Source organism: Ambystoma mexicanum, chromosome 10 (genome assembly GCF_040938575.1).
Source record: "Ambystoma mexicanum isolate Mex_15411 chromosome 10, UKY_AmexF1_1, whole genome shotgun sequence".
Taxonomy (NCBI): Eukaryota; Metazoa; Chordata; class Amphibia; order Caudata; family Ambystomatidae; genus Ambystoma; species Ambystoma mexicanum.
The window spans coordinates 1116381214-1116409025 of NC_090932.1; the positions used below are offsets into that span (position 1 = coordinate 1116381214).

General features: G+C 46.1%; 1 protein-coding gene across 1 annotated transcript in view; it reads left to right on the plus strand.

Annotated features, from left to right (window-relative positions):
- PGAM2 (phosphoglycerate mutase 2) overlaps positions 1-22849 on the plus strand; it is a 28779-nt gene extending 5930 nt beyond the window's left edge. Inside the window, exon 3 of the mRNA XM_069618972.1 lies at positions 20617-22849. Coding sequence (XP_069475073.1) covers positions 20617-20786 — 170 coding nt within the window. The 3' untranslated portion in view covers positions 20787-22849. The remainder of the gene's footprint in view (positions 1-20616) is intronic.
- The last annotated feature ends 4963 nt before the right edge of the window (positions 22850-27812 follow it).

The window sequence follows — 27812 nt, forward strand, 5'->3', positions numbered from 1 at the left end:
GATACACTGTCTGATCTTGTGCCAATCCATTCCTAACTTGTGGACTATATGCTGGAGGGTAAGCTGTGCCCCCTCTTGAAAAATGCCCATTCTGTACATACCCTATAGTTCACACCTACAAACCTGCAATGTGGCCTGTCATGCCACATGCCCAGCATACAGGAGGCGCTCTTTTAATTTGCCCTCCTTGTATATTCTGATCATCATTCTGCATATTCTGGAAACAGTTTTGATTATTCTGAAAACCACCCCTTCCTCTAAAACCCATTCCTCTGCCTCGCTGCATAAACCTATTTCCTTGGTTAATTTGACATGGATTATTCACCTGTGATGCATCCATAAATTGTTGCATTCCCAACCCATCTCTGCTTGTCAAAACCGCCCTCTCTAGAGAGTATTTTGACCGTTTTTTTTCCCCAGAACTAATTTAGCTTCCTCAAGCTTTCTAGGTTCTTGTTTCTTATTCTTTTCTTGCTGAAGTCGACAGTGATGTACAATGGTCAACTGTATCTCTGCCCACGGTTTTGCTTCATTCCCACTAATTTCTTGAGCTGGCTCTGCACTTGCTCCAGCAGTCCCTGACATAAAATGTGGTAAAATACTGCTATTGATTTCCCCCAAGCTTGTGCGTTTCCAAAGAACATTGCTCTTGAATAGTTTGAACGGATCTTTCCCTTCTTGCATCTTACGTGTCATAATTGCACCCTTGTCTGAGGTATCAGGATACTGTACTCTAAGGGCTCTCCAAACATCTGCTCTACAATTTTTAAATGGCGCTCCACCAGGAGTTGTATTCTGTGCTGCGACACTTGAATAACCTGCTTGTGTCTAAATGTTTTCAGCCCTTTCCCCAAGAATAGCTGCTAGGAGACCCTTAATGTCCCCTATTGCGAGTGCCCACGGTTAAACTAGGAAGTTTACATCTTAGATTATCCTTATCCATCTGCGGCCATGGGATAAATTTTTATTTGTATTTATAAAGCGCTCACACAGCCCAGGGGCATCGAGGCGCTGTTACAGGAAGATGTCTTGGTTGCAACACAGAGGTGGGCATTGGTTACATTGGCCTGCATAAATGTAATATTCAGTGTTTCGGTAGGAGGCTTGATTACAATCACCCTTGGTTATATCGTTGGAGCAGCAGGGTTACAATTGAGCTGCGGATGAACAGAGTAGCTTTTAGACAGTCTAGTTTTGATGGCCTTGCGGAAGGCGAGATGTGACGGCTCTTTCCTGATGATGTGAGGCAGAGAGTTAGAAGCAATGAATGGGGAGCTAGTGCTACCGCCTCTTGCATGTTTAATTCTTGGGACCAGGAGTAGGTTGGAATAAGGGGCTCTAGTGGGTCTAGCAGCCGGTGGCAGGAGGATTCTGTTGGAGAGATAGGGAGGTGCAGTGTGGTGATGCATCTGCTGCTTGATGGCAAGTGTCTTGAACAGGATGCGTTGGCGGACAGGCAGCCAATGTGCTTGTTGTCTGGCTGCAGAGATATGTTCCCTTTTGGAGATGCCCAGTGCTGAGCGGAGGGCCTTATTTTATATAAAGGTTTGCAATTTGTCCAAGTTTTTAGCTGAGGTTCCTGTGTAGAGTACATTACAGTAGTCTAGCCTCGAGCCTATGATGGCTTGTGCAATTGATGGAGAGTTGGTTGTGGATAGAAATGGTCTGGTGGTATTGATGAGCTTGGATTAGTAGGCTGCAGAGGTAGCTATAGCGCTAATTTGTCTGACATGGTAAGGTTCGTGTCTAAGTAGACTCAGAGTTTTGACTGACTGAGAGACTGGGATGGTAATGTTGTCAATGGTGAAAGCTTGGTATTTAGTACCCAGGATGATGAGTGAGTCAGTAGGGGCTAGCACTAATAGTTCTGTCTTGTCCCCATTTTGGCAGAGCCAGTCTTCCGCCATCCATGTGTGGATGGTGGCGTATATTGAAGTGTGTTGGAATCATTTTCGTAGTTGCTGGAGAGTGGGATGAGGACTAGAGCCTCGTCGGCATAATTAGTGTACATGATGCCGAGCGAGTCAAGTAGATTGAACAGGGAGATAGTAAAAATGTTGTTCAATGTGGGTGATAGGCAGGAGCCTTGTGGTACTTTGTGTCTGGGTCAGCAGCTGCTAAGTCCAAGAAGACACGCATGGCTCTGCCTTTAAGGAAGGATGCAATCCAGGTGACTGCGTTCAGAGAGCAGAAGACTGAAAAAGAGAGATGTTGACATAATAGGTTGTGGTCCACTTAGTCAAACGCTGCCGATAGGTCTAGTAGTAAGAAAAGGGTAGGTTTGCCAGAGTCTCTGACATCGTCTATTTGATTTTTAAGGTCCACTAGGGCCATCTGAGTGCCATGACCTGTACGGAATCCGGATTGCAGGATGCTCAGGATGTTCTTAGATTCTAGGAATTCCTGGACATGCAGGTATGCTGCTTTGTCCAGAATCCTGAGCAAGAAGGGTACGGTGGAAATGGGTCTGTAGTTATTGGGGTTGGATGGGTCGAGTGAGTGTTTTAGAAGTGGACAAACCAAGGCTTCTTTCAGGCTACAGGGAACCAATCCTGAAGCAAAAGAAGCATTGATGAATGTGTGATGAACGGTGTGAGCAGGTCTGCACATTCCTTGAATAGGGATGTAGGGCAGATGTCTGCCTTGCATGTGGATGGTTTGATGTTCTTCATTATGGCATGGACTTCCATCTTATTGACGTCTCTGAATGAGAAGGGGGTAGTGTCAGTGGTCTGCTGGTTGGATGTGGGTGGATGAGTTGGAATGGCGAGGAGAGGGATAAGTTGATTAGCCCTGATTTTGTTCTGCAGCATGTCCAGTTTGAGGAGCATGGCTGCTTGTATGTTGGCGCACCATGCTTCATTCTTTAGTAAGGTTGTAGGGGGGGAGGCGGGGGTTACTAGCTCCCTAAAGATGGAGACCATTTCTTTACAGCCAGACTTGCCACTCTCTATTCTATTGCTGAATGAGATAGCTTTGGCACGGACAATAGCTTTTTAATATTCATTGGACAGATGGTTGAACTCAATTTGTCTAGTGCCAGTTGGCTGATTTGCCATTTATATAAAGCTGCGTGCTTTTTGGCGCGTAACGTTGATAGTTCAGGTATGAACCAGTTGTTCGCTTGTTTATTATGTTTGGCGTTGCAGACTTTTTGGGTGCAATGGCATCAATAGCTTCAGCTAGCATGGAGTTGAGTGAAAGAGCCATGGCTTCAGGGTCTTTGGAGAATGGGGCCTCGAGGGCAGGGACCTTGAGATAGGGCGCAAGCCTTTCCTTAGTGAGGAGGCGTGCACTTCTGGTGAATGCAGAGGGGAGAGGTACGGTGGTGGCTTTTTGGACCTTCGGCGAGGGAGAGTGTGAAAAGGATGAGGTGGTGGTCTGTCCAGGGAAGGAGGAGGTTGGCTGTGACATTTAGGGCACAGTTGTGGTGAGATAACCAGTCGATGGTGCAGCCCTTGTTTGGGTGGGTTTGTTGATGGAGTGCCAGAAGCCAAGAGTTTCTAGTGCTTTGGCCAGATTTTTTGCTGGAGTGTCTTTCGGGTCATGAAGTCCTAGGTTTAGATCACCAGCTAGGATGACATTAGAGGGTGTTTTGATGTTAACAGAAACCAGGTGCATGATGGAGGAGTGGAAGTCAGCAAGAGGGCATGGTGGGTGATGTATAATGTGATGGTGGCAATTTTTAGGGCAGGAAGATCATAGTTACGGGAGTTAGTGTGGTCTATTTTACGGATAGCAATGGAGTCTTTGGCAATGAGTGCCACTCCATCTCCTTTGGTAAGAGGGCGGTCCTGGCTGTATATGGTGTAGCCCTGAGGGAGTGCCAGTGCCAGAGCTGGGCCAGCGGCTTATTGAAGCCAAGTCTCGGTCACAGCGCATAGGTCTAGGTCGTGAGTAGTGTTTAAATCGTGTAGGTCCGCTGCATGAGTAGGGATGGATCTGGTGTTGATGAGGGCACAATTTAGATGCGTTTCATTGGTCGCATGGCAGGTGGTTGGAGGGAAGGTTTAGTCAAGGTAGAGGGTTCAGAGGGGGCAGGAGGTGAGGAGGCCTGCGCCACGGGTGGGCTCTGGGGGTGAGGATTAACTGTGTGGCGGGCAATGGCTTTGTCGTCCATGTCCCTGGAGCATAATCTAATGTTGTGGGAGGAAGTGCTCAAGGGTCGTGTTCTGTGTGGGAGTGCAAGGGTACGAGTTTGAAGATGTAAGTTGCAGGGGGTTTGCCTTGGGGGTGCACATGGTGTACGGAGCTCGTAGGCAGATGCAATAGGTGGTTACGATCACTTTTTAGATGAGCAGTAAATGGCTACGATAAGGTGTTCTATCAGGTTGCAGGGTGCAACAATCCATATTTTCCTAGCCTAGGCAGGGGGCAACAGGAAATATTTCCCAAAGTAGGAAGTGTGCACAATTAATATTTCCAGGATAGGCAGGGTGCCGCAATTGGTATTTCACTAACATAGGCAGGGTGCTGCAGTAAGCATTTCACTAACATAGGGAGGGTGCTGAAATAAGCATCTTACTATCATAGGCAGGGTGCCGCAATCAACAGATCCCTAATATCGGTATGGTGCAAAGAATTTCACACAAAGGCAGGGTACAGATGCAATATTATCATTATTGGCAATGAGCGTGTAGAGCACAACTGATTTTGACACATGAGGGCTATAGTGGCAAGAGGCTTTTTAAACCCCCAATTTGTATTAAGCACATGGAAAAAAATATGTTTTTGAGGGGTAACGATTTTTATTTGCATTTCAAACTTACATTTTGTACTACACATTTTCCATTGTTATAATTTATTTCTATTTAGTTATTGTATATCGTCTGTTTAATTGACTTATATATATTTTATTGACCCTAGATTGGACATTCCGTTATTTTGGACTGCTATAGTTTGCTGTTTGGGTTGCCCAAGAGGAGTATGGCCTTCGTTGAGTCAGGTTTCCTCAAAAAGCAAAGGATGTACATCTCCTAACTGTGCCTGTTTTTAGCTTTATTGTTGGGTTCACTCTTGGAGTGCAACACTATGCCCCATGGCCCCTCAACCCCCAACTCAGCACACTCTCAAACATGCACCCATACAGACCCGAACCCCCACACCCCAACTCGGCACACACACAAACATGCACCCATACAGACCCAAACCCCACCCCCCAACTCAGCACACACATAAACATGCACCCATACAGACCCGAACTTCCCACCCCCAACTCAGCACACACAAACATGCACCCATACAGACCCACACCCCCCAACCCCAACTCAGCACACACACAAACATGCACCCATACAGACCCGAATCCCCCACCCCCAACTCAGCACACAAACATGCACCCATACAGACCCGAACCCCCCCACCCACCTACTCCGAACCCCCAACCTCCCCAAATCAGCACACTCTCAAACAAGCACCCATACACACCCGAACCCCCCCACCCCACAACTCGGCACACACACAAACATGCACCCATACAGACCCGAACCCCCACCCCCAAATCAACACTCTCAAACAAGCACCCATACAGAACAGAACCCCCCTACGCCCCGCAATCGGCATACAAACTAGCAAGAATGCACACATACAGACCCTGCATCTCAACATACACCGCACTTGCACTCCAAAACAAACATTCATGCACACCCGACACCCCCCACCCCGCATCTCAACATACACACAGAAAACATTCAAATCCAAACATTCATACACATCCGACACCCCCCCACCCCGCATCTCGACATACACACACAAACATACAGCAAAACAGACCCGACATACACATCCGACACCCCCCCACCCCGCATCTCGACATACACACACAAACATACAGCAAAACAGACCCGACACACAAACAGACCACTTACCGGAGACGTGCTGGAAGGCAGGTAAGCTGGAAGTCGCTTAAATCGTACTACGGCTGGCGTGGTCCAAGGCTGAAATGCCTTCCGGCATCAAGCCTTATGGACCACGCCAGCCATAGTGCTGGCCCTCCATTGGTGAAGCACACACGCACTACGTGGCTCTTAGGAGCGACGTGGTGCGTGTGTGCTGAGCCAATGAGGGCCGGTGTTTTGTCCGGCCCGGAAGACAACAAAGACTTTCCTAATGGAGGGCGGCCGATGCTGCTTGCGCCGCCCTCCATTAGGAAAGTCTTTGTGCATCGCGGGCCGGATAAAACAGCATGGCGGGCCGCATTTGGCCCGCGGGCCGTATGTTGTGCACCCATGGTGTGGAGTGAGACTACGATATGACTTAAAGCAGCGAGAAAGGCAGATCTGGCCTGTTCGAGGAGTGGATGCCGTATTCTTCGACTTGTGATAAGTGTATATTTGCTGCAGCTGTGTGAAGCGCAAAGCCAATAGTTAATTGCAGCAGCGGTGGACTGTAATTACTGTGGCCTAGCTCCTCCCTTCTCTAACAGGGGGAACTGTGTATACCCAGCTCTGCCATCGTCTGCCTATTCATAGCATGGACAATGGTTCTGCATTGCCATATACCTGGCAATGACCATAGCCTGTTCACATATGATGGCGATTCTTCTCTCACTATGCGATTGTCCTTTAGGGTGCCGGGATATGCTTTGATCTGGTGTCCTATCCTTAGGTGATTCCAGATCTGACCATCTTACTACTTTGTCTGACAGCATGCATCCTTCTGGACCACATGCGCGCTTTCCCCCTCCTCCCCTTGGAAGGCTTCCCTTTCGTCGTCTGACATATCTAGTCCCCAACTAGTATGACTTTCGTCTCTCATTTTTATCCAAAGTTAACCTGTCCAACGACGAGGCTCTGTGCTCAAATTAAACGGGCTTCCTTCCTTGCCTCACGATTGGGCAATTGTGGATCAATCTTTTCCCTTGCTTCCCGATTCACCTTTCGTCATCTCTCGATAACCTTTATCGATCCTGTCTCCGATGCTTCCTATCTCAAAACTCTCATCTATGTTTACCCTAGACGGTTCTGGCATTGCCTCCTTTAACGTAGAAAACTCCTCTAGGTTTATTCCAAGTGGCTCTATCGCTGCTCCCTGTGCCAGGAGGAACTTCTCTATATGACTCCATGATATTACTGGACTCGGTTCCATAAGCTCTTTCTGAATGCGACCAATGTTGCACGCTCTCTATCTCCTTTTTCGTTCCATTTCTTTGTTTAATTCCCTTTGTTTCTTTGCTTCCCATCTAACTCTTTCCTCCTCTTTTCATTTCTCTTCCTTCTCTCGTTTGCTCTACACACATCCTCATCTCTTCGTCTTTGCATTCTTTTGACCCAGAATTTCTGTTCTTCTTTTACTTTCTAACCTGTCTTGTACTTAGAGTGATCTTTGCCTGTTTTCATGCTTCCTTTGTTCTTCTGCCCTTTCTTCCTTTCTTTGCTCTTCCTCCTGATACATCTGTTCTCACTGTTGTCTATTTCTTTTATTCTCATCTTCCCTCGGGCGTCTCTTGTTCCCTGTCTTTTTTTTTTTATCTTGTCCGGCTTCATCTTCCTCTTGCCTAACTTCCTCAATGCTTTTCCCATAAGTTTAAGCAATATCTGTCCACCCATTCATTCATTCTACATGAGAGTTATCTCGTCAGCTTTATCCTTTTCCCCTTTCCATCTCTTTCCCGTTCTATCTCTGTGGTCATGCTCAATTGTTCACCTTTCTCCTCCTTGTTTTGCAAGGCCTTAAAAATGTCTTCCCTTAACTATCGCTACTGCTATATGCAGGTGGTTCGCATATCGGGTTAGTTCCATTAACAGATACAACCCTGTATGTTCTGTACTTTCATTTCCGATGGACTAGGGGGAGAAGAAGGCTCAGAACCCTCCTCCTTGCTCTGGTTAAGCATCCATTCCTCAGGAGGTGGATCCTCTTGCTCTTCCTCGTACATTTTCCAGAGCTCCAAAATAGCTAATCTTTTCTCGATTTCTTTCCTGTGAATGCTGCGTGCAGGTATGTGATCATGTGTTGCAAAACTGCTTTCAACAGTGATTCCCCCTTGTGGCCATGGCATGAACACCTTACCTGCTGTGCCTTTTACCCATTCTGCACTGTACTGTTTGATATTGGGCATATGTTTGGGAAGTGTCTTGCACATATGCATCAGTGGTGTGTCTTCTCCCATTTTGGCAAGTCTTAATTGACTGTCTATACTTACCAGTATTTACACAAAATACGTCTTCAGAGAAATAATAAATATGAGCGTGCTCCACACTCGCTGCCCAAAGCCTTTACTTCTCAATACTCTACGGTCAGCGCTGACAATGACCTAGAATAGATAATAACCTTTGTCTCTCTACAACACAGCCTATCTTTGCTATCTTTTTCCAACACTTCTTTAAAACATAAAATCCACAAACAGACAAAGTTAGTTGACATGCAAGTCACAACACCTCTTTTCACTGCCCCTAAAATACTCTGATGGGTGAGTAGTCAATTCCTTTTACAGATCTATCTGCATGTAGCCTATTTTATCCACTTGAATTTTGAAATGACTTCTACGTTCCTTGAACGAGGATCATCAGGCTTTCAAACGCTATACATCTCACCTTAACACTTTATCAAATACTTTTGATGTTCTCCGTCACACGCTAAAACCCAACCTCCCTATACTTTATATTATTTCAGTCCCTTTCCCCACACCTTTGCCAGTCTCTTAGTCTACTCAACATTCATTTTTCAGCTGTAGGCCCTTGGTATCGTCTCTCCTCCTGCAATCCGGCCACTGTCACCTTCAGTCCGCTCGGCGTTTGTGGAAACCAGGAGTGATTTAGTCAAAGAGGGACCCGTCGCACCTGAATCTTCTTTACTTGCAAGCTGTACTATTTTGGCTGTTCCCCACAGGAAACTTCCTTTCAACTACAGGGTGGAGGGTAATGGATTATCCGCGAATATCGAGTCTACTAACTCGATGGACCTTTCATTCAACCTGCTACCATTTGAACCCGTGGGGGCTCTTGAGGCGGCGCTCTTATGGGAAGGATGGGGATGCAGAAATTACTCAAACATCAATAATAAGGTAGACTCAAGAAGTTGGCAAGGTGTACACTGTTTTATTAACAATTATCTAAAACAGGGAGTACAACGGACATCTCATAGCAAATTCTCAACGATGTACATAAAACATTCTTTTATACTAAAAATGTGTCATTGACGTCGTACTATGTGGCAAACTGTGAAAACGGATATGGGGCTGTGGTTGGGTAACGGGAAACATCTGCATATACTTTCTATGGGGGTTGAGGTTATAATTGGGTCTCTACTGCCAGGTGGTCATCTAAGCCCTCCTCTAGTACAAGTCATCTTCATCGTCACAAAATACACAATGATCTATTTGGTCTCAAACAATAGGGCTCTTTGATATGTGACCCTCTACAATTGGTTGGCACACTTGTACCCTTTTGGAATATTCCACTCGCTAACAGGGTACAGGCTGGTACTCCAGGTGCTCTTACTTTCTGTCATCAATAAGTATTTGAACTTGGCCTTGCAGGCTTCACAACTCCTGGGAAGATTAGGTAGTGTGTGCATGCTCTTATCTTCTGGTGTCTGCAGAGTCTTCTTAAGTCTATTTTCATCCAGGTCACATGACTGACGACCACGTTTCAAGCTTCTTTTCATTGAATGGTATTTAAAATGAACAGAACTTGGCACTCATTGTCTCTCAGCTGCACCTTGGCAGGAACTTGGCTCGTCTCTTGCATTAATTGTATCCTTTGAATAGACAAGTTCTCGGCTGCACTGGCCTTCTTGACACTGGGCCAGACAAGCCTCCTTGATTTTTCTTGCCCGTCAGCTACTCTTAACTGCGACACACTTTCAGTCTTCCTGCTCATGAGATCCCAGTTTGCTAAAACACGACGTGGAATATCTAGATTTCGTATGCTTATATATGCCTTGGCGACACCACCTGCAATCTATATACTATGTGTAGCTAGCTTCTATGATCACTTAGTCTACTTGCATTGCTGGCTCTGTACAATTATAAAACGGTTCTGCATTTTCTTCCCTGCTCTTCACGCAACAGGTTACTTGATGCTTTACTTTTACTTCGTCACTGGCTTCTTTATGTTCTCTTTACATTCTCCACTATTATCTCTTCTCAGTGTGTCAATGTTACATCATGTGACGTCACCAGTTTGTTCTTTCATTCATTTTCTTCCACTCTTCAGGGATATTTCTTAAGAGGCTGCCAGCGCTTCGTGGATACATAACAAATGGCTTCTCAATGGGTACTTTGCTTCCAGGTGTAACCTCTGTCACTATCTCCTGGTTCCCAACATATAGGCAGGTTAGGGACGGGACTTCTAGTGGAGGCTTTTAGCTCCTCCTCTACAGCTTTGTTTCACTTAACCCTCCCCCCTTTTTGAGGATTCAAACCATTATGAAATCACGTGTGAGTAGACCACCCTGTTTAGGTTTGAGAATCTGTTTTACGATAGATCACACACACACAAAGGCTGCTAGACTCAGTGCATCCAATCCCTGCACACTCATCCTGACCCCAGCATCCCCACCAGAGTGCCGAGGCCCCACTCCAAGGCTCTGGGGACCCCCTCTGCAATGGAGCCATCCAGTCCCTTCTTACTGGCCTCACCCCAAATACTTGGGTGGCCATTTATGAGGCAGGCTGGGCTGTGACTGGCCCAGAATAGACGATGTGCCGCTACCTAACTCACTCCCTGGGCATCCCTACACCGGACATCCCCTTCTAAGTGCATCCTGTCCAAGCTAGCTCTGTGTGTCCCTGCTAGGGATTGGTAGATGTTCTACCGACCTGTCCCATTGCACTTCATGACACCCTGACCACCATCACCACCCTAAAACAAAGCTCCTTCTTTCATGTATGCTCATTGATTGGTCCCCTATGTCCATGCAGATATCGATTGTACTGTGCTGTTTGCATTTTGGTCTCCTGGGCCTCTGCACATCTCACTTGTTCCCCAAAGACTGCATCCTTGTCACCCAAGGTCCGGCATTGCACCAAACCCTAGACTGCCACTGCCCCCCTCTCAGGATCCTCCCCATACTATCCTTGTCTGTAACTCCTCCCCGACTCCAGTCCCTCGGAAGGAGAATTTGCACTTATGGGAGGCTTCAACTTCCCCAAAATCTCTCCTGCCCAAAAACTTGCGCTCGACTCTCTCCTCTCGGACCTCCTCCTTACCTCTCTATATACCCGCTCCGAGCTGGTCTTCTCTTCGCTCCACACTAATGATCGCACTAGTGACCCCATCGCTTCTGATCACTCTATCCTCCACCTCACTACTCTCTATCCTTCCCTCCCTCATTACGACCCTGGCGTTGGACCATGGTCCTATTAACACCATGGTCCATGCCGGTCTCCGCCATGGTGGATGGCGGAATTACCGGCCCCATCACAAGGTTGGTGGGGGCGGTAATTCCCCATTCACCAGTTGCCCTTCCCCATTCCCATTTTGCCCCATAGGGCATGATGGGAATGGGGAAGGCGATAATTACGGCACCGCTAATATTGGTTGCCGTAATTATCGCCAAGGTCCCTTTGCGGCACCCACTTTAACGGCTGGTCTACACCAGCCGTTAAGTACGGGTCCCGCAAAGGGACTTTGTAATCAGGCGGTAATGGTTTAACGGCGCCGCCGCCGCCTTTTTCGTGACTAGCATGGCAAGCAAACCCGAATCAGCATCTCACCAGGGAGGGAGTGCAGACGGCTGCAGTAGGTGCATTAACCCATTGCACTGTTGACCCCCTTCCCGAGACTCTGATATCAGGAGACTGAATATCGACTGTGCCTTCGGTTGGCCCATTGGGTTTCTCTTTCACCCCACGGGGTTCAGACAGTGAGTTACAGGGAAATGCCAAACATTGGGAGGTGCGCGCCATCTAAAATCTGAGCCTCTGACTTGGTCAAGTTGGCTATGTTGACATGGGCCATACGGGCTCCAGCGTTTGACAGGCTCCGTGTGGCATAGGAAGTGCACCCCCCTTCATTTTTCATATATATTTAGCAGACGGACCTCCCAAATTCATAATTGTTTCGGCCAGTCTAGTGTCTGCAACCAAGGACGGTTCCTCGAGTCTGCCTGGAAGGAAGGGCTTCCATCTTGTAAAGGGTCCAGCTCTGTAGCCACCAACATATTCTCTCACACTACTGCCTTTATAGAATGACACTTGCATTTCATCCTCCTGCACTAACGAGACACTGCTGCAGTGGCCTTTTCATATAGAGGCCAGGTGGCATGCAGCCTCCACAGAAAAGGGGAATGGAAGCAGGTTCATGACACCACCACACATGCGCTATGATAGCACAGAAGTGTATGCACGCCATGCCGGTGCCAACAGACGGGAGATGGACAGTGGCATAACTAGCATTCGTACGTATCCAGGGATAATGTGGAGCACACAGGGGTCGATAACAAAAAGTGGAGGGGCACCTATAATGGATGACAAAGTCCAACATCATAAATAATTAAATATCCTTTGTGCGTCTATATGCACATGGTGCTGGAATTGGTTCGGATTTTCCCAGATTTGGATACTGGCGAAATGTTATCCACAATTTCCGAATTGGGGGAAACGAAAAGGCCATGCCCATGCTGAGACACAACACACTGCGCCCTCAGTAATCAGCTGTCCCCCGTCTCAGACCACCTCTGATCTCTGGTAGAGCTCTTGCTATGTCTTTTCTTTGGTTTAGATTTAAGCACATTGAAGTGCAAATAATGTGGCATGGCTGCATTCGCTGCAGAGTCAGTAATTACTTCAGAAGTGCAGATGGTGGGTGATTATAAATGGGAGGGCTGCATAGTGCTCTACGGTGGTGACACATTGAGGTGATTGTTACTCATTTTCTTTCACTGTATTTCTTTGTCTTGAAAGTAAATGTAAACCCAGAATAGATTTTTTTTTTAAGGCTAAAATGACTTTCTTTGCATGCTGGTAATCATAGGCTTCCAGCCAAGATGTTGAAAATGGAACGACTCTCGTGCTCCTTTTGCTCAAAATATTACTATAACTATTTATATGTTGTCGGGTTTGTTTATTCTGTGATTGTGCATGGCTCAAGCCATCTCTAAATCGAGCATTGGCAAAACCAACCGTTTTGGGTTTTTTGTAGTCATGGGATCGTGGAAGGTACTGCTACAATGGTATATTACCTGGCCATAGGATGGTAACAGTTGAAAACTGGGATGAGTACATGAGCATTCGATAGGGGTGCCTTGCAAATACCTCTCTAATACCTCTTACACACGTTATAAACTCTTGGAATTTCCAAGCTCGTTCCTTACAGGACTTCGGTGAAGGAGGTGAATACTGCTTATAAATCAAGGGCCAGAAGGCACACTTGGTAAAGACATGTTACTTCACAAGTAGTGCTTTTATAGCTGTAATTAAACTATTAACTCTCAGACTGCTCTGAAATAACAGTGGCAGGCACTTCTAGCACCCCATTTCACTGCCAGGAGGATGTGTTTTGGGAGGGCAGATGCAAGTATGGGTGGGAATGGTTGTAGGCAGTCAGTGGTTGGGCTAATCACCGAACACCCAAAAGCTGTGCCCCGCCTCACATCACATCTCCCTCCTAGCCGTTCTCCAATGCAATAGTTTTGACTGATCGGTGGCGCCTAAGCACCACCTTATAGCCAAAACTAAAATGTGGTGTTATTTTATCTTTATATTTGCACTTGAATGCCATTAATTCACCCTCTAGTCCTGCCTCTGAACTCAATCCCCCACACCTAACAACAATGTATATGAATTGGTACTAAAAACAGGTTTAAAAAAAACTAGTATGACCACCTAATTCACAAAATAATCGGGAGGGGCTCAGTGGCACAGCAATTCAAACAGGTGCAGTGTGATACAGGTTATGCACATATCTCAGTTCACGACACAACCTGCTGAGCTTCCTTGCCACTTTATATGCCTCACTACTCCACAGTGAACATTTAAAACCATTCCAAATTGGGTATGGATTCCCTGATACGGCCCAATATAAGTGCATTACCAACAGTGAGCAGGTGCACAAAACACAGATGCAGAGTTGCTCAGCATTAAAGCAGCAATGCAGGTGAACGGAAAGAAGTCCTAAAAAAATGGATGGGGACGGTGAGTCACAGGGGAAGGAGGGTCCATTTGACACTAGAGCGAACACTCTCCGGGAGAGATCGGAAGAGATTTGCACACAGCAATAATTTCCGAGAGGCACCCTTGGCTGCAGCTTGCAGGTCATCCTGGATGGAGCATTCGTGGCCCACACAGCCTAGGCCTGGAAGGCAGCACTGAGGCCAGGTATCAAGAGAGCAACCCGACTAAAGTGGGGGCCGGATGGGGGTAACCCTTCAAATATTGGGAGAGCGGGGGCTAACTTCATATGACTGGGGACAGGGGGATGACAACTTACTTGTGTGGGTGCATTCTCCAGCAAGGCATGTTTGTGGGAACTAGTGTCAAGTTAGTGGAAATATTGCAATTGAAAGCATTATTGGCGGTGCCTCTAGACATGATAGGGTTGAAGGGCAAAATGCATACTTCTATTGGTACTTGTCAGTAGGATGATGCTGCGGTTGGGATGGGACGGGCTTTGTTAGCTGCTAGTTCATTGTGCATGTCCAGCTGAATTATAGTAAAATCCCATTTACGCCGGTGTCTCATTACGGTTGGAGTTTTCCTTTCCTCTTAAACTAGTAGACATCAGGGATATGAACGTAACTTTCAAAAGTAGCTTTTTTTTCTGAGTCACTTTCTTTCTGTGGGCAAACTTGACCAAATGTGGTGTTTAGGGCATCTAACGTCTTGACTGATAATGGGGTACAATTAGTATCTAAAGAGAAGGAGAGCTTCCTTAAAGGAAATGGCATAGAGCATTGCATGAGTTCCATTATATCATCCTGAAACTAATGTTCTAGTTGAAAGGTTTAACTGTGTGATAAAGCAGAGTATCCACGGTTCCATACTGGAGAAGGGCTGGAAGAAGGCGTAAAGGAGACTGTTGTCGCTTACAAGTTCACACCTCATTCCACAACTCAGTTTGAAGTTCCCAGGGGTAGGAAACCCATCACAAGTGTGTGCCCGGCATTTTTGGGCAGGGCGAGTAAGTAAAATGCGGTTCGAGGATGTCGGAGAACATATAAGAGAAAGGCAACAAAGGAACAAAGTTGTGCTTGTTTGTAAGGCATTCAATGTATGCAATGTTTTAGAGGGTGAGTTTGTGCGAATTAAGCTACCCGCTGGGCTGCAGAAGCAGGGCTTGGCATGGTCTAGACCTATTAAGACGTCTGATTGAAGAGTGTGGCATATAGTAGGTGCAAGCAGGTGCAAGCCGCCTTCACTGATGGGGATTGATGTGAATGCTGAGGAAGCTGTAGGAATCGGTTTCCTGTGTTGCCAAGGTAGCGTGAGGGGAAATGAGAAGGAAAGGTTGAGTAGTCATTCTTCAAAAATTTAGGAGACCAATGATGATCATGGTTCGAGAAGTGAGTAAACCAATAGGTCTAGAAGTGAAAGGAGGCCTGTGCATCTTGATGAATATACTGATTGAGTTTAGAATTTAGAATATACCCTGAAGAGTGTATGTTAGTTTGAAGTAGTGTTGACTGTTCTCGGTTTCTCTTTCGTGTATGCTGTGTAATGCAATTGCCTCTTTTGCTATTTTCACCTGCAACCACAGCATTTGCATAGTTCCAGTTGTAGTGTTTTTCTTGTAAATATGTAGTAATTGTTATTTATTGTATAGTACCTGGCAAGGGTCAACCAGAATGTAACAACCATTCTGATTGGCCCTGCTTTACCCAGCCGGGAATCCCTCGGCCGGGATTCCACTCCTGGCGGGGGCGTGGCAGCCCCTCAGCCAATGAGAAGGCCACTATCGTCCTCCGCCGGGGATTCAGCTAAGTTTATTATATTTAAAAAAAAAAAAACATTTTTCCCTTCCCCCTACCCCCCCCCCCCCCCCCCTCGTCCCCTGCACACAATCCCCTCCCAACCCCGATTTCGTTTGTATTTGTCCTTTTTGGGAGCGAACGCGCTGGGGACAGAAAATGTCTCATTTTTCCCTTCCTGGTGGCCATCTCCTTTGACATTTTTTTTTTTTCTGCAACGTTTAGGAACAGAAAAACATGCTATTAGTAATAGCTATAAACCCCTGGCAGCTGGGGCATTACCGAGTCGGGTAATGGCCCAGGGCCTATAACTATGGGCCCCGGGGCATTACCTGACTCGGTAATGCCCTCGCGCCCCGGGGTTTATTGCTTAATTAATGTATTGTCTAAGGGAAAAGAGATGTGCAGCATTCTTGTCGCTGTCCATGATTGGAACATGGAACTCCCGCCTTTGGTCTCTGCTCTGCACGCAAGAGGAACGGCAGCCGCAAGGAGTCGGTGGGATGAATGGTATACAAGAAATCCTTCCTATTACTTGCTGTCTACGGCATAGAGATTTCAATAAAACAAAGAAGTTTTCCATGCACGTGATTTTAATCCGAAGTGTATACACTTCACTAATAATCTGTAATACATATATGCAGTGAACATTTATTTCAGGAGAGACTTGAGTGAGGGCAATTAGCGTATGGTCTGTGATTAAATATCCGGATCTAATTCACTCGCTCATCTGCTGCATTGGCTTGCCCTGCCCACCTTTACACAATCCGGGCCTGGATTGCACAGCAATGCCAGCTGCAGCTCACAGGGTGTGCCCGCATGACATTATGAAGGGGGAGCCGTTGCCCCCACACTGATTCTACAGTAGAGGCGCCACTGGGAGTGGGCCCTAATGCCCACTGGTTCGTGACCATCGTAGCCCCAAATTCCATCCCTCGCCCCGGGTGTGCACACCCCCTGTTCAGGTAAGTAGCAGTGTAACAACTTTCTCCAATGTCTGCTCCTATGACTACGATGACTAGTGCAGCAACCAACAAATGAAGGTTTAGGAGGTCTGGGAGGGGGGGGGGGGTCCAAGGTGGATTTCCATGGTTGGGACAAATGCCGCCCACCCATTAGGAAAATATAAATTAGTCAGCCCATTGACTCTATCTCCTCCCCATGCAGTGAGTTGATTGGTGACCTTCTCACAAGGACCCTGACCTTTAACAGTGACTGCCTTGGCACGGCCCAGTGCCCGAAGTCTGCCCTGTGAGAGGGGCTTGTGGCTGCATGCTATCTTGCATTGGGTGGCTGAACATGGGTTGTAGCTGTCTGCAGATTATTCTCTGGAGTATTTATAGGGACAGAGCCTTCATGAAACACGAGGAGGCCTAAGAAAAGCAAGCTGACCTTCAAGATCCTGCAGGGCGCTGCCAGCGGGGTTTCCTAGTGGATGAGGATAGGGCTAGCATGGCACGACAGTGGCATTCTGCACTCATTGCCGATGCGTCGCTTGGCACAGAAATGTGGGAGGCCAAGATAAGTCCACCAGATACCCTGCAAAGTGTCATAGGATCACAGTTTGTGAGGCCACACTACACCTGACAAATCTGATGCTGCTGGGTCAGGGATTGTGTGGTGGTGCAGATTTGGGAGGGGCTTGTTTGGCTTAAGAAACAAGGATTGATTTATTTTTTTCTCTCCCTGCTGTAAGGATGTTTCGGGCATCGTGGACAGTCTGAAGGAAATCATCTCATAGATACAAATGCTCGCTGGTAGGAGCCTTGTGCAATGCTCCGTCCTTCGAATAACCACAGTCGTGTGAATAACCACTGAGCCACATCATTACGGGCCAGACCTCGTGCAGAATCGCCCTAGAATAGCCTAGCCACCATAGGTGCTCATGCTACTCCCTGGGGTTGTTCTCTGGACACAGGAGGCCGTGTTATGTACAGGGCTTTGAAAAGCGGTAGACTGGGAACCAAAAGAGGCCCTGGAAATGTTTTTCATAGTGGCTCCATATTACAGCGTGAGAAAGATCAGCTACAGGAGCCATAATGTCCTCTTTTTTTTAGGGGCTGTGTGGATGAGGACAAACATTCAAAAACAAAATTTACCACAAACAGCTTTCTCCCTTCATGCTTTAGGGTTGTTCCAAATATCCACCGAACACTTTCACAAACACATATTCAACATTAATTGAGCTGAAGATACACGGATTTAAAAAAATATACATATTTTAATCTTTAAAAAAAAACAATAAATGGCATACATGTACTTAAAAATCTAAATGTTAGTGCGCTGTGCAAATATCCTTTAACATTATCACCGGCGAAGTGGTCCCCTGGCGCTCCGTAAACCTATATCACTCATCTAGATGCACCATCTGTACTAGATGAGTGATATATATTTAGATTTGTAAGTACATGTATGCCATTTATTGTGTTTTATAAACATTAAAATATGTATATTTTTTTTATCCATGTATCTTCAGCTCAATTGATGTTGAATATCTTTTTGCGAAAGTGTTAGGTGGATATTTGGAACAACCCTAAAGCATGAAGGGAGGAAGCTGTTTTTGTGCTACATTTTGTTTATTGAACAGCGTGAGCAAGGCCAATCCATTTGCCATAGAAAAATGTGGAAGTAAATTTAAGTAACCACACAAAAGAGGTCCATGATGAAGAGGCCCTCCTTGAAATCGCCAGAGTTCCCTGTAGGGCAGCCCCCCCGCCCCCCGCCTTGGACAGGAGAGAGTCTCCTGGTGCCAATCTGTAAATAATAATGTAAAAAAACATTGGTATTGGTGGCTACAAAGAGATTCCATCATATTGGGGCTCAATTTCATTCTAGATCAACTGGATATTGAATGCCGCCCTGCCATCTCCAAATCTAGCTAAATGGGTGTCATTGGGCGGACCTTTTGTGACTGAGCTCTGCATCATCTGCACAATTTCAGAAAACGCATGTGATCTTGTCCTGGGGCAGGAAACGCAGGGTCAGCAACGAAGGAGTTCAAATAGACCCCTGAGGCTAAGCAGCAATTTGACATTTGAGACTGCTATGCTGCCACTCTGAACTGAGAGCTATTTTCAGGACACATGTTTGATACATGTGATCAAGAAGGATGTTTTCATTGATGACTTCAAATGACATTGACAGATCAAGGAGAATCAAGACCCTGACCCATTTCTATTCTTAGGTTATCCGAAATAAATGGCCAACTCCTTGGATTCCTTTCCTTGAGACAAGCTCCAGAATATGACTACATTTCATCATAATGGACTGTAGTTGATTTTCCACTGTTCTTTTCAGTATCTTGGTCAGGAAATGCAAGCTGGAATTTAGTCCATGCTTAGGATGGATCGATGGGGGTGTCTTCAAGAAGTTGCTGATCTTCAGGTTGCAGAAGAGTGCCACTCTCCCCGTGCTCAAGAACATTTAAAACTATTGGACATGGCAGGCTGGATCCCTGGCATCGGTAGGAAAAAGGAAAAGGGTAGTAACGCTTGTGTCTGAGCAAACGAGCTACTCATTGGAATGGATTGGTTGTATCCATGGAACTCGCAGATCGTGTACAGACTATAAAATACATCTGGTTTAATGTTGGCAAGTAAAGGCAGCAGGGTACAAGCAGGGGCGTAGACTGGGTAGGGCCTGAGTGGGCAGGACCCATCCAAAATGTGTCTGCACAGCAGCACTGTGTGGTCATTTACAGATGTTCGTGTCACTGCGGAAGGACCAACCACATTAGCTTCAGGCCCCACTTGTTCGACAATCCTGGCTACGCCTCTAGGTACAAGGACATAATGGGAGATTTGTATTCTATGTAATCATTTGTGCTTTGTTGCTAAGGCTATGGCCATGCATTCTGAATCGGAATGTTATTGAGAGAGATTTGAATCAAGTTTTTTAAAATCTTTGTTACCCTTTGTGTTGTGTATTTCACCCATTTCTATTGACCATATGTGGTTTCTGAAGAGATTGAGTTCTTTTTTAGGCATCCAGCTCTATATTTAATGCAAACATCTGCCTCTTGGGAGCTTCTGTAATCAATAATTACATGACTATTGCCCTGAGGAAGGCCTATGTTTATTGACAATTTAAATTGAAACATCTCAAGGGTTATATAACCCCGAGGTCCCTATATTCGGTCCTATGAGACTCCTAACACACCTAGGTGGTTTTTGGAATTCTCTGTGATCTGAATCCTGCACACATCAAGGTAACTGTATGCATTTCTATATCAAGATAATTTAAATAGACGTGCACACCCACACTGCATGTTTATGCTCTAAAAGAAGTGTCAAAACCGAAAGCCTGTAAAACATGAAAAAATGCATGAAGCTGTTTTTTGTGCCTTTTTATTGCCAACGAAAACGTTTAGACAGCTCTCAAGTGACATGACCATATTAAACCAAGTGAAAATATGGCATGAATAACAGGATACACCCACGGAACATTATTTCCAGGAAGTCGATATTAAGAAAGCGATACTTGTATAAATCATGTTTGAATGTCTCCGTAAAGTGAAGCCGCTGTGACTCATACAGCCCAAATGTAGATTCCCCTTAACTCTGTACCTATATCCGGCGTAGGGGGAGCTGAGCTATTTCTGGCACATTTTCCAATGGTAATATGCGAGAAGGGGAGACATTTTCCCATTGCCTTCCATGTCGACCGTTGTCCATTGGCTTCGTACTGGCTTTCATCAGCTGGAGCATCTGCTAAACCCTCCTGCCCCGCCCTGAACTACTTCTCATTCTTCTCCCTCTCCCTCTGCAGGTATGTCCGATGCCGCCATCATGGAGTTGAACCTGCCAACGGGTATCCCCATCGTGTATGAGCTTGACGACAACCTGAAGCCCACCAAGCCCATGCAGTTCCTGGGCGACGAGGAGACCGTGCGCAAGGCCATGGAGGCTGTGGCAGCCCAAGGCAAAGTCAAGAAGTAGGGGCCCTTTGCCCGCCACCCTATCCAAAGGTCTGCCTCCGCCGCTGGAGCCTGCCCACCACTCTCGTCTCCGGCTCCTGAATTGGACTGCCTTTGGCTGGCGTTAAAGGATATATTTCCAGAAATGAACTGTTCTGTTGGGATTAAATGATTGGTCGGCGCCTGGAAAGGCTGGCCCCAGTGGGGCAGAGTCCGTCACATACCAGGATATCTGGCATTTGACTGCCTCTGCCTCAACGCTTATGGCCTGTCAGATGAACCCGGCCTGGTCCCCTGATTTGTCCGGCCTGTGCTGGATTTGAGAGATTTTTTCCAAGCAGGTAGTGAGCCTGTAGTAAATGGGCTTACACTATCCTACTCTTGGTACTGGCACTTATCTGATTTAGGGATGTTCAGCACCGGAACTGCAGATTGTTATGTTACAGCTCTGGTACTCCAAGATCTCAGGAATATTGAGAGATCTGCGGAAAAAGGTGAGGCTGGCCTGAACACGGGTGCTGTAGTGAGCCTTCCCACTGGCCCCCCAAGCGGAGGGGAACTCGCCCGCCATGAGCCACATCACAGCTGTCCCCCCCAGCCCCCGCCCAGTGTGGATGTTGCTGCTGGTGTCTGTCTGATTTTGTCCCTTGCTGGATACTGCCCTGATCTCTCTCACCCTCTATCACTCTCTGCCCCTGTCACTCTCTGAGACCTTCACCTGCACCTCTTCTTCCTTTGTGTAATGTCGCTTTCTTCTGCTTCCTCAATATATAGCCTCTTCATTCACGTGCTGGATCGCTTTCTCTTGGTCGTCCCGTTCCCTGTGATGGTAGGGTGTCTGTGTTTGATGGTTCTGGAAATTTTGGGAATGTTCCCCAATGGGGGTGGCTGGGGGCTCTGCCTAACTGGGAGTGGTTTGGGTGGTTACAGTGTAACTCACAATATTTCAGTTTCAATATGTGTCATAGATCACCAGCCGTGACACTGTGCACCGGTCGGTTCTTTCATTTTTCCATCAGTCCGAGTCTTGTAGCCTTCGGTCACTTCAATACTGGCAATTCCTAGGCCCGGGAATGGCAAGTTCCTGGTGACATGGAGTCCTTTGGTGACCATAGCACTAGACAAAGGGATGGGAGGTGCACTCTTGGCCATCCCCGATGAGCTAGCTTTTCTGGCTTCTCCTTGAAGGCTTTTTTGGTCACCCACCCCTGTGGTGAGAGCTTGCACTTCCTGTTCTATATTTCTAGCTCTGTGAGCGGGTAGCACCAGCAGTGTTGTTAGCAAGAATAGATGTGATCTTTCTGTCCACCATGAAGTCATCCTTCGAAATGAAAAAAGCCCTCCACCGCAGCAAAAAAAAAACCTGTGACGCGCTTGGTCAATATTCCTCATCTGAGGCCAAAGTGGAGAAATGGGGTCCAGGGGCCGGAATAGGAATGGTTGCTTCTGTAATATCCAGAAACTTAACTGCAACTATGGGTGCCCAGGTACTCCCTGAAGGTTTTAGAAGGCAAGCCCTTCTCAACAACACAGAACAAGCTGTTTGAAGATGGAAAATGCTAAGATGTAGGGGATGCCATGTGTGTGTGTCTGTGTGTATATACATTAACCTATATTCAATATAGAAACAGGTGTGTGTATTTTGTGCAATTACTATCTGCTATATTCAGCTATAAATGTGCAGCTAATTCACAAGGTGTCTCTGGTTTATGTATCCAACAAGATGGTCACTGAGGTAACAACGCTGTCTAATTGGACAACATGGCGTGTTTTGTTCATTTAATGGATTGTCATGCTGAGAGAATAAGGGTGACGTTCCAGCTGGCGAGATGCAAAATGTGACTGGGAGAACATCCTGCCTGGAAATAATTGCTTTCTGTAATTTTTATTCAACCACTGTGTACGTGACATTGTCTGTGAGTCATGGTTATGGTCGGAATTACCCGCTGCCGCTTGAGCATGTAAGCGTAACAAACCACGTAATGTTGATACATCATGAAGAGGAGAGAATACTGTGTCATTTTCCAAACATTGTAATTTATTCCCATTCAAATTCGTAATTTGAATAAAGATCTCCCACACGTGTTTCACTGTGAAATGTGATGCTTCTTCAGGACTTGGCTTAGTACTCTTACTAGTAGGAAAATTCATCCATTTCGGACAGTATGGCAAGCCACTGAGACGCAGGCATTTCTTTTCAGTTCAAGAGACGCTATGTGCATGGGAAAAGATTTCTTCGTTTGCCAAATATTCACGGACCAAAATCATATTGATATCTTTAATGATGTCAGTGGTGTAGTCCCGTTTTATCATTGACTATGGATAAGTTGATTTATGAAGTCATCGGGGCTGTCATGGATGTCCTTAGGGAAAGTGCACAGTGGGCGGCTTGTTATGGTCTCATGGGTATCATAATGGTGAGTTTAAGTTTTTTTTTAGGTTTTGTATTGTAACCATGATGCCCCTTGAACTGAAATGGTTGTCTGGGACTTTGTCAGGTGTTTTTTCAGCATGGTTTTGCTTCACTGGCATCCACATTGCAGGCCAGCTCACCAACCCATTGTACCTCCCAACCAACCTGTACAACGTTTATGTTTGATTCCCCCAAGAATGTGGTCCAACTTTCAGTTACATGTTGTGTCCCATTGTCACGGACAATGGTACATGGGAACCCCACTCATCTAAATACTCCTCTGATAAAATGTTGACCGATTTGTTGGTGGGGTATGCTAAAATATCAACTTCCATCCACCTGGAGTAATAATCAAGAATGACGATCACATACTGTTTGTTATGTGGTGGAGACCTGAAAGGACCCATGAAATCCAATGACACTTTTGCCACGGTCCTACTGCATCCTCTAAAACTTGCCACGGGGGGCCCCAGACCCTAGCATTCTCAGGGGTAGCCATATAGCCATGCAGGATCATCCAGTTCCTTGTTCATGGCTAGACCCCAAAATGCTGTTATCTGTCTTCATCACTCATCAGCCTGGAGCACCTGGAACTACACATTTGCCCCCACCCTCCTTAACACCACGTCCTCCCTCGATGGATGCATCTCTATGGCTGTGCTTTTATGTCTGGGCCAACCTCAATGCATCCACTATGTTGTCCTTCTTCAGATTGGGGTTGCTGACACACTTGCATGCCCATTCTTTGTTACTCGTGCATGCATCAACAGCCTTGGCAGCATCAGTCACTCGTATGAAACACTCATACTCCTGTTCATCCGCAGATTCTCCATCATTCTCCCTGCAGAGTCTTGACAGTCTGCTCCCTTGTTATTTCCTTCCAGAATGCAGTCAGTCTAATAAGTGACACAATCCCAGGCAAATGTGGTGATCCCTTGTGTAGTCCCCCTTATTAGGAGATGTTTACTTATGGTTTATGATCTGTCTTCAGGTTGAAGGGTCTTCCCTAGAGATATATTTTGTAGTCTTCTACTCATCATGCTCATGGCAGTCTTCTTTTCTATGATAGCGTAGCTCCTCTCTGCCGCACTCGGCGTCCTTGATGCCAAAGCTATGGTGCACACCTTTCCATCTACGGCTTGGGTCAATACAGTGCCTATGCCATATGTGCTTGCAGCATTTGCCACTTTTCTTGCAGCGGAAACATTAAGGTTTTTAACATTGAAGCCTCCTGTGCAGCTTTTTAGGATTCTTATTCACTGCCCAAAACCCCTTTAAAATCTTGCGTTTTTCTTGAGCATTCCCCTGAGTGTTTGTGTGCTACAAAATGCCTTTCAAAAGGTAAGTAGCTTTCCCACAGACATGCTGTCATCAAATGTCAAAAGTATTCTTCTTGGATTAATAACTCCTACTTGTGCCCACTTACCGTCATTCTTACACAATTGTACCCAACATTTTTCTTCAGATCGCAATTCTTATCCATTCCTGCTGCATTAATTGCCAAATCAATTTGCTAGTGACCAATCGTATACTGTTTTATTGGTTATTTCTTTTTTGTTTATCTTTTTTGCTTTTTGCATCAATTATTTAGTGCAATTTAGTTTTTTCAAAGTTTCTTTTCACAAATATAGTTTCTCCTTCGCAAACCATTCTGATGTGCCTTGCTTCTTGAGCATCAGAGGTAGGTTATTAACCATTTTGCATACATCCTAACCTGACAAAATGTTCCAAATGTATAAAACTACTAAATCGCCTTGTGATGAGAGCACCACTAAACGCCCAAAAACACTTGATTTGCATCCAGGTCACGTCCCCCTCTACCATCATGCCTAATTTCAGTATTCTCAGAACTCTATGTAGTGTGGCAGTTTTTTTCAACGTACACTGGAAAATTGCCCTGCAATGCCAACCCTCCTTGCATCCCCTTGAAAGGCTAGGCCATGATGCTCTTGAAGTCAATGGGCCTCATTACACGGACGGCGGTAACCATGGCGCTATTGGCGCCATGGTTGCCGCCGGTATTTTACCGCTTCCACCATGGTGAATGGGGAAAATTACCGCCCCATTCCAAGGTTGGCGGGGCGGTAATTCCCCATTCACCAAGGCCCTTCCCCATTCCCATTTGAGCCCCCATAGGGCTCAATGGGAATGGGGAAGGAGCAAATAACGGTACTGCTATTAGCGGTACTGTTATTTGCCCTGAAGTCCTTCAGTGGGTCCCGTCCTTAACGTGTGGTCTGACCACACGTTAAGGACGGGACCCGCTGAGGGACCTCTTAGTATGGCGCTAAGGGATTACCGGCACCGGTGCCCTTACCAGTGCCGGTAATCCCTTAGCGCCATCCGTGTAATGAGGCCCTATGTCTGCCGAGACGAATGCAAAAGGCACACACCTATATTGATACATTCCCTCATGTGTATTATATGTAGCGAGACGCCTCTGTGATGAGGGATGGAGCTCCACTTAGTGGTATTCTGACTTGTGGTTAGAACTACGCGTTACCTAAGGTTCTACCAACTTGTCGATCCTTGGAAGGGGAAGCTGTCGGGGAAGCCGTCGATACATATATTCGTATTCTGGTTCCTCTAGTCAACATACATAGTGGCACATTTTCTTTTGTGATACCACAATGGGCGCCAACCAATGGTATGCCTTTATTGCTTCCATCACACCTTCTTTTTCTAGTTTCTGTAGTGGAGCTACCAGAACATTGCACTCAGTGATTCACTGGTATGGCACCGTCCTTCCATCTCAAGTCGTGGAACAACCCCTTGACGCATCCCAGCCGGGGAGTGAATACATTTGCATGTTTCCCGTTGACTTTGCCTGTCCAATTTCTATAACTGATGCGCAAAAAACATATTTTTTAAGAACAAGGGTTCAATATGTAACAGGTGTTGTCAATAACACGTTTCAAAACTTGCCAGAAGGCTAGTAAAAAAAGGGAAGGGTTACAACAAATAAATTTGTCCATACAGAAATGTATGCTGTTCCTTTAAGAGCTGACAGCAATTCTCCAGGTCCTAAGCTGGGTGTGAAAAGCGACAGACAGGCAGGGGTAATCCCTCACAGGCTTCAAATGCATAACTAAATACACACTGCCGCTATAGGAACTGACTGTAATCGACGAGCTGGTGTATTCTCTGAGCACCCAGGAACTGCGTAGTCAGAACTGAAAGGGGAGCGTTCTCCTAAATTGTGTTCAGGAACCATCTCCAAACGCAGTGGCGGCTGATTAATTTTTTTTAAGTGGAGGGCCATACATATTTGTCCCTGATATGGCGTAGCGAGGGAGCCCACAACCCGCAAGGGAGGTTTGGGGTGGGGGGCGGGGGGGTTCTCTCTCCGAGAATTTATTTTAATAAATGGGGGAAAATGGTGCATTTTAGAGCACACTTTGTCGAAATAATTGGGTAAAAAGCCAAACAGTTTGCAATTGGGTTTTGCAGGGTAACTCATGAAAATAAATCCAATAGATGCAAGTCACCAACTGTGTACAGGAGCATTTCTCCAACACATTTTCATGATGCCTTTTCCCACAATGTGTGCCAGTATAAAACATTTTCACAGTGGCTGTGCCCATACATTTTCATGCTGACTGCAACATTATACCCTTTTATTCGCATATAAGAACATACTCATGTTTGTTTTGTGTATAATGCCAGTAATTATATTATAAGAAAACATATCCATGTTAGGTCTGCACATACATGGCAGTTTCCCCATGTAAGAACATGCTCCAGTTGGCTTTGCCATTAAAAATGGATGCCAAAGTATGAAAACATGTTCAAACTGGCTGTACTAAAATACCAGTCGAGCTACATAATAACACTTATCCTGCTTGCTTCATGAAAGACATAAAAACACACACATTACACAACCTACACACGTCAAGCACTCTTTCTTTCACATGAGCACCCACCATGCACTCACTGAAAACACAAGCATACATACATGCATCCATACACATATTTAAATAAATGAACATACAAATGCACATTTAGACAACATACACGCTGCAAGCACTCTTTCATTCACATGAAGATCCATCATGCACTCACTCATCATAAAATAAGAATGCATGCATCCTTACACATTTAAATTCCAATCACACATATCTATGCAACATACTCACAGAAAGCACTCTCTCATTCACACCATCATCGTACATTCACCTAACAACACAAGCATGCACGCATTCATAAACATAATTTAAATTTTAAAAAAATGAACGTAAACAAATTGACCTTCAGTCACGGGTCCGGGGGTTCCAGTGCTCCAGCCCCCTCCAAGCATGAACAGAAATCAGCACGTTTCCTGGTTCCTGCTAATGCATGCGAGGGGCCTGAGCGTGGGTCCGTAGTCACCCCAATCCAGCCTGCTGTTATATGTGCAAGGAGGCGCAGGAGGCCCCAGCCTTGTATGGCTCATTGACCTTGCGTGGCTGGGGAAATTGAACTGTGAAAGGGAAACAAACAGTTAGGAGCACTCCCTCAGCTGAAAAAAAACAGCTGAGGGAGTGCTAGTATTTTACTGGGCTGGCTCCTCCATAATGGGTGTGAGGGGGCCAAGACCCGGTGGGTCAACAACCCCCCCCCCCGCCCCCTCGCCCATTATGGACGAGCCACTCCTGT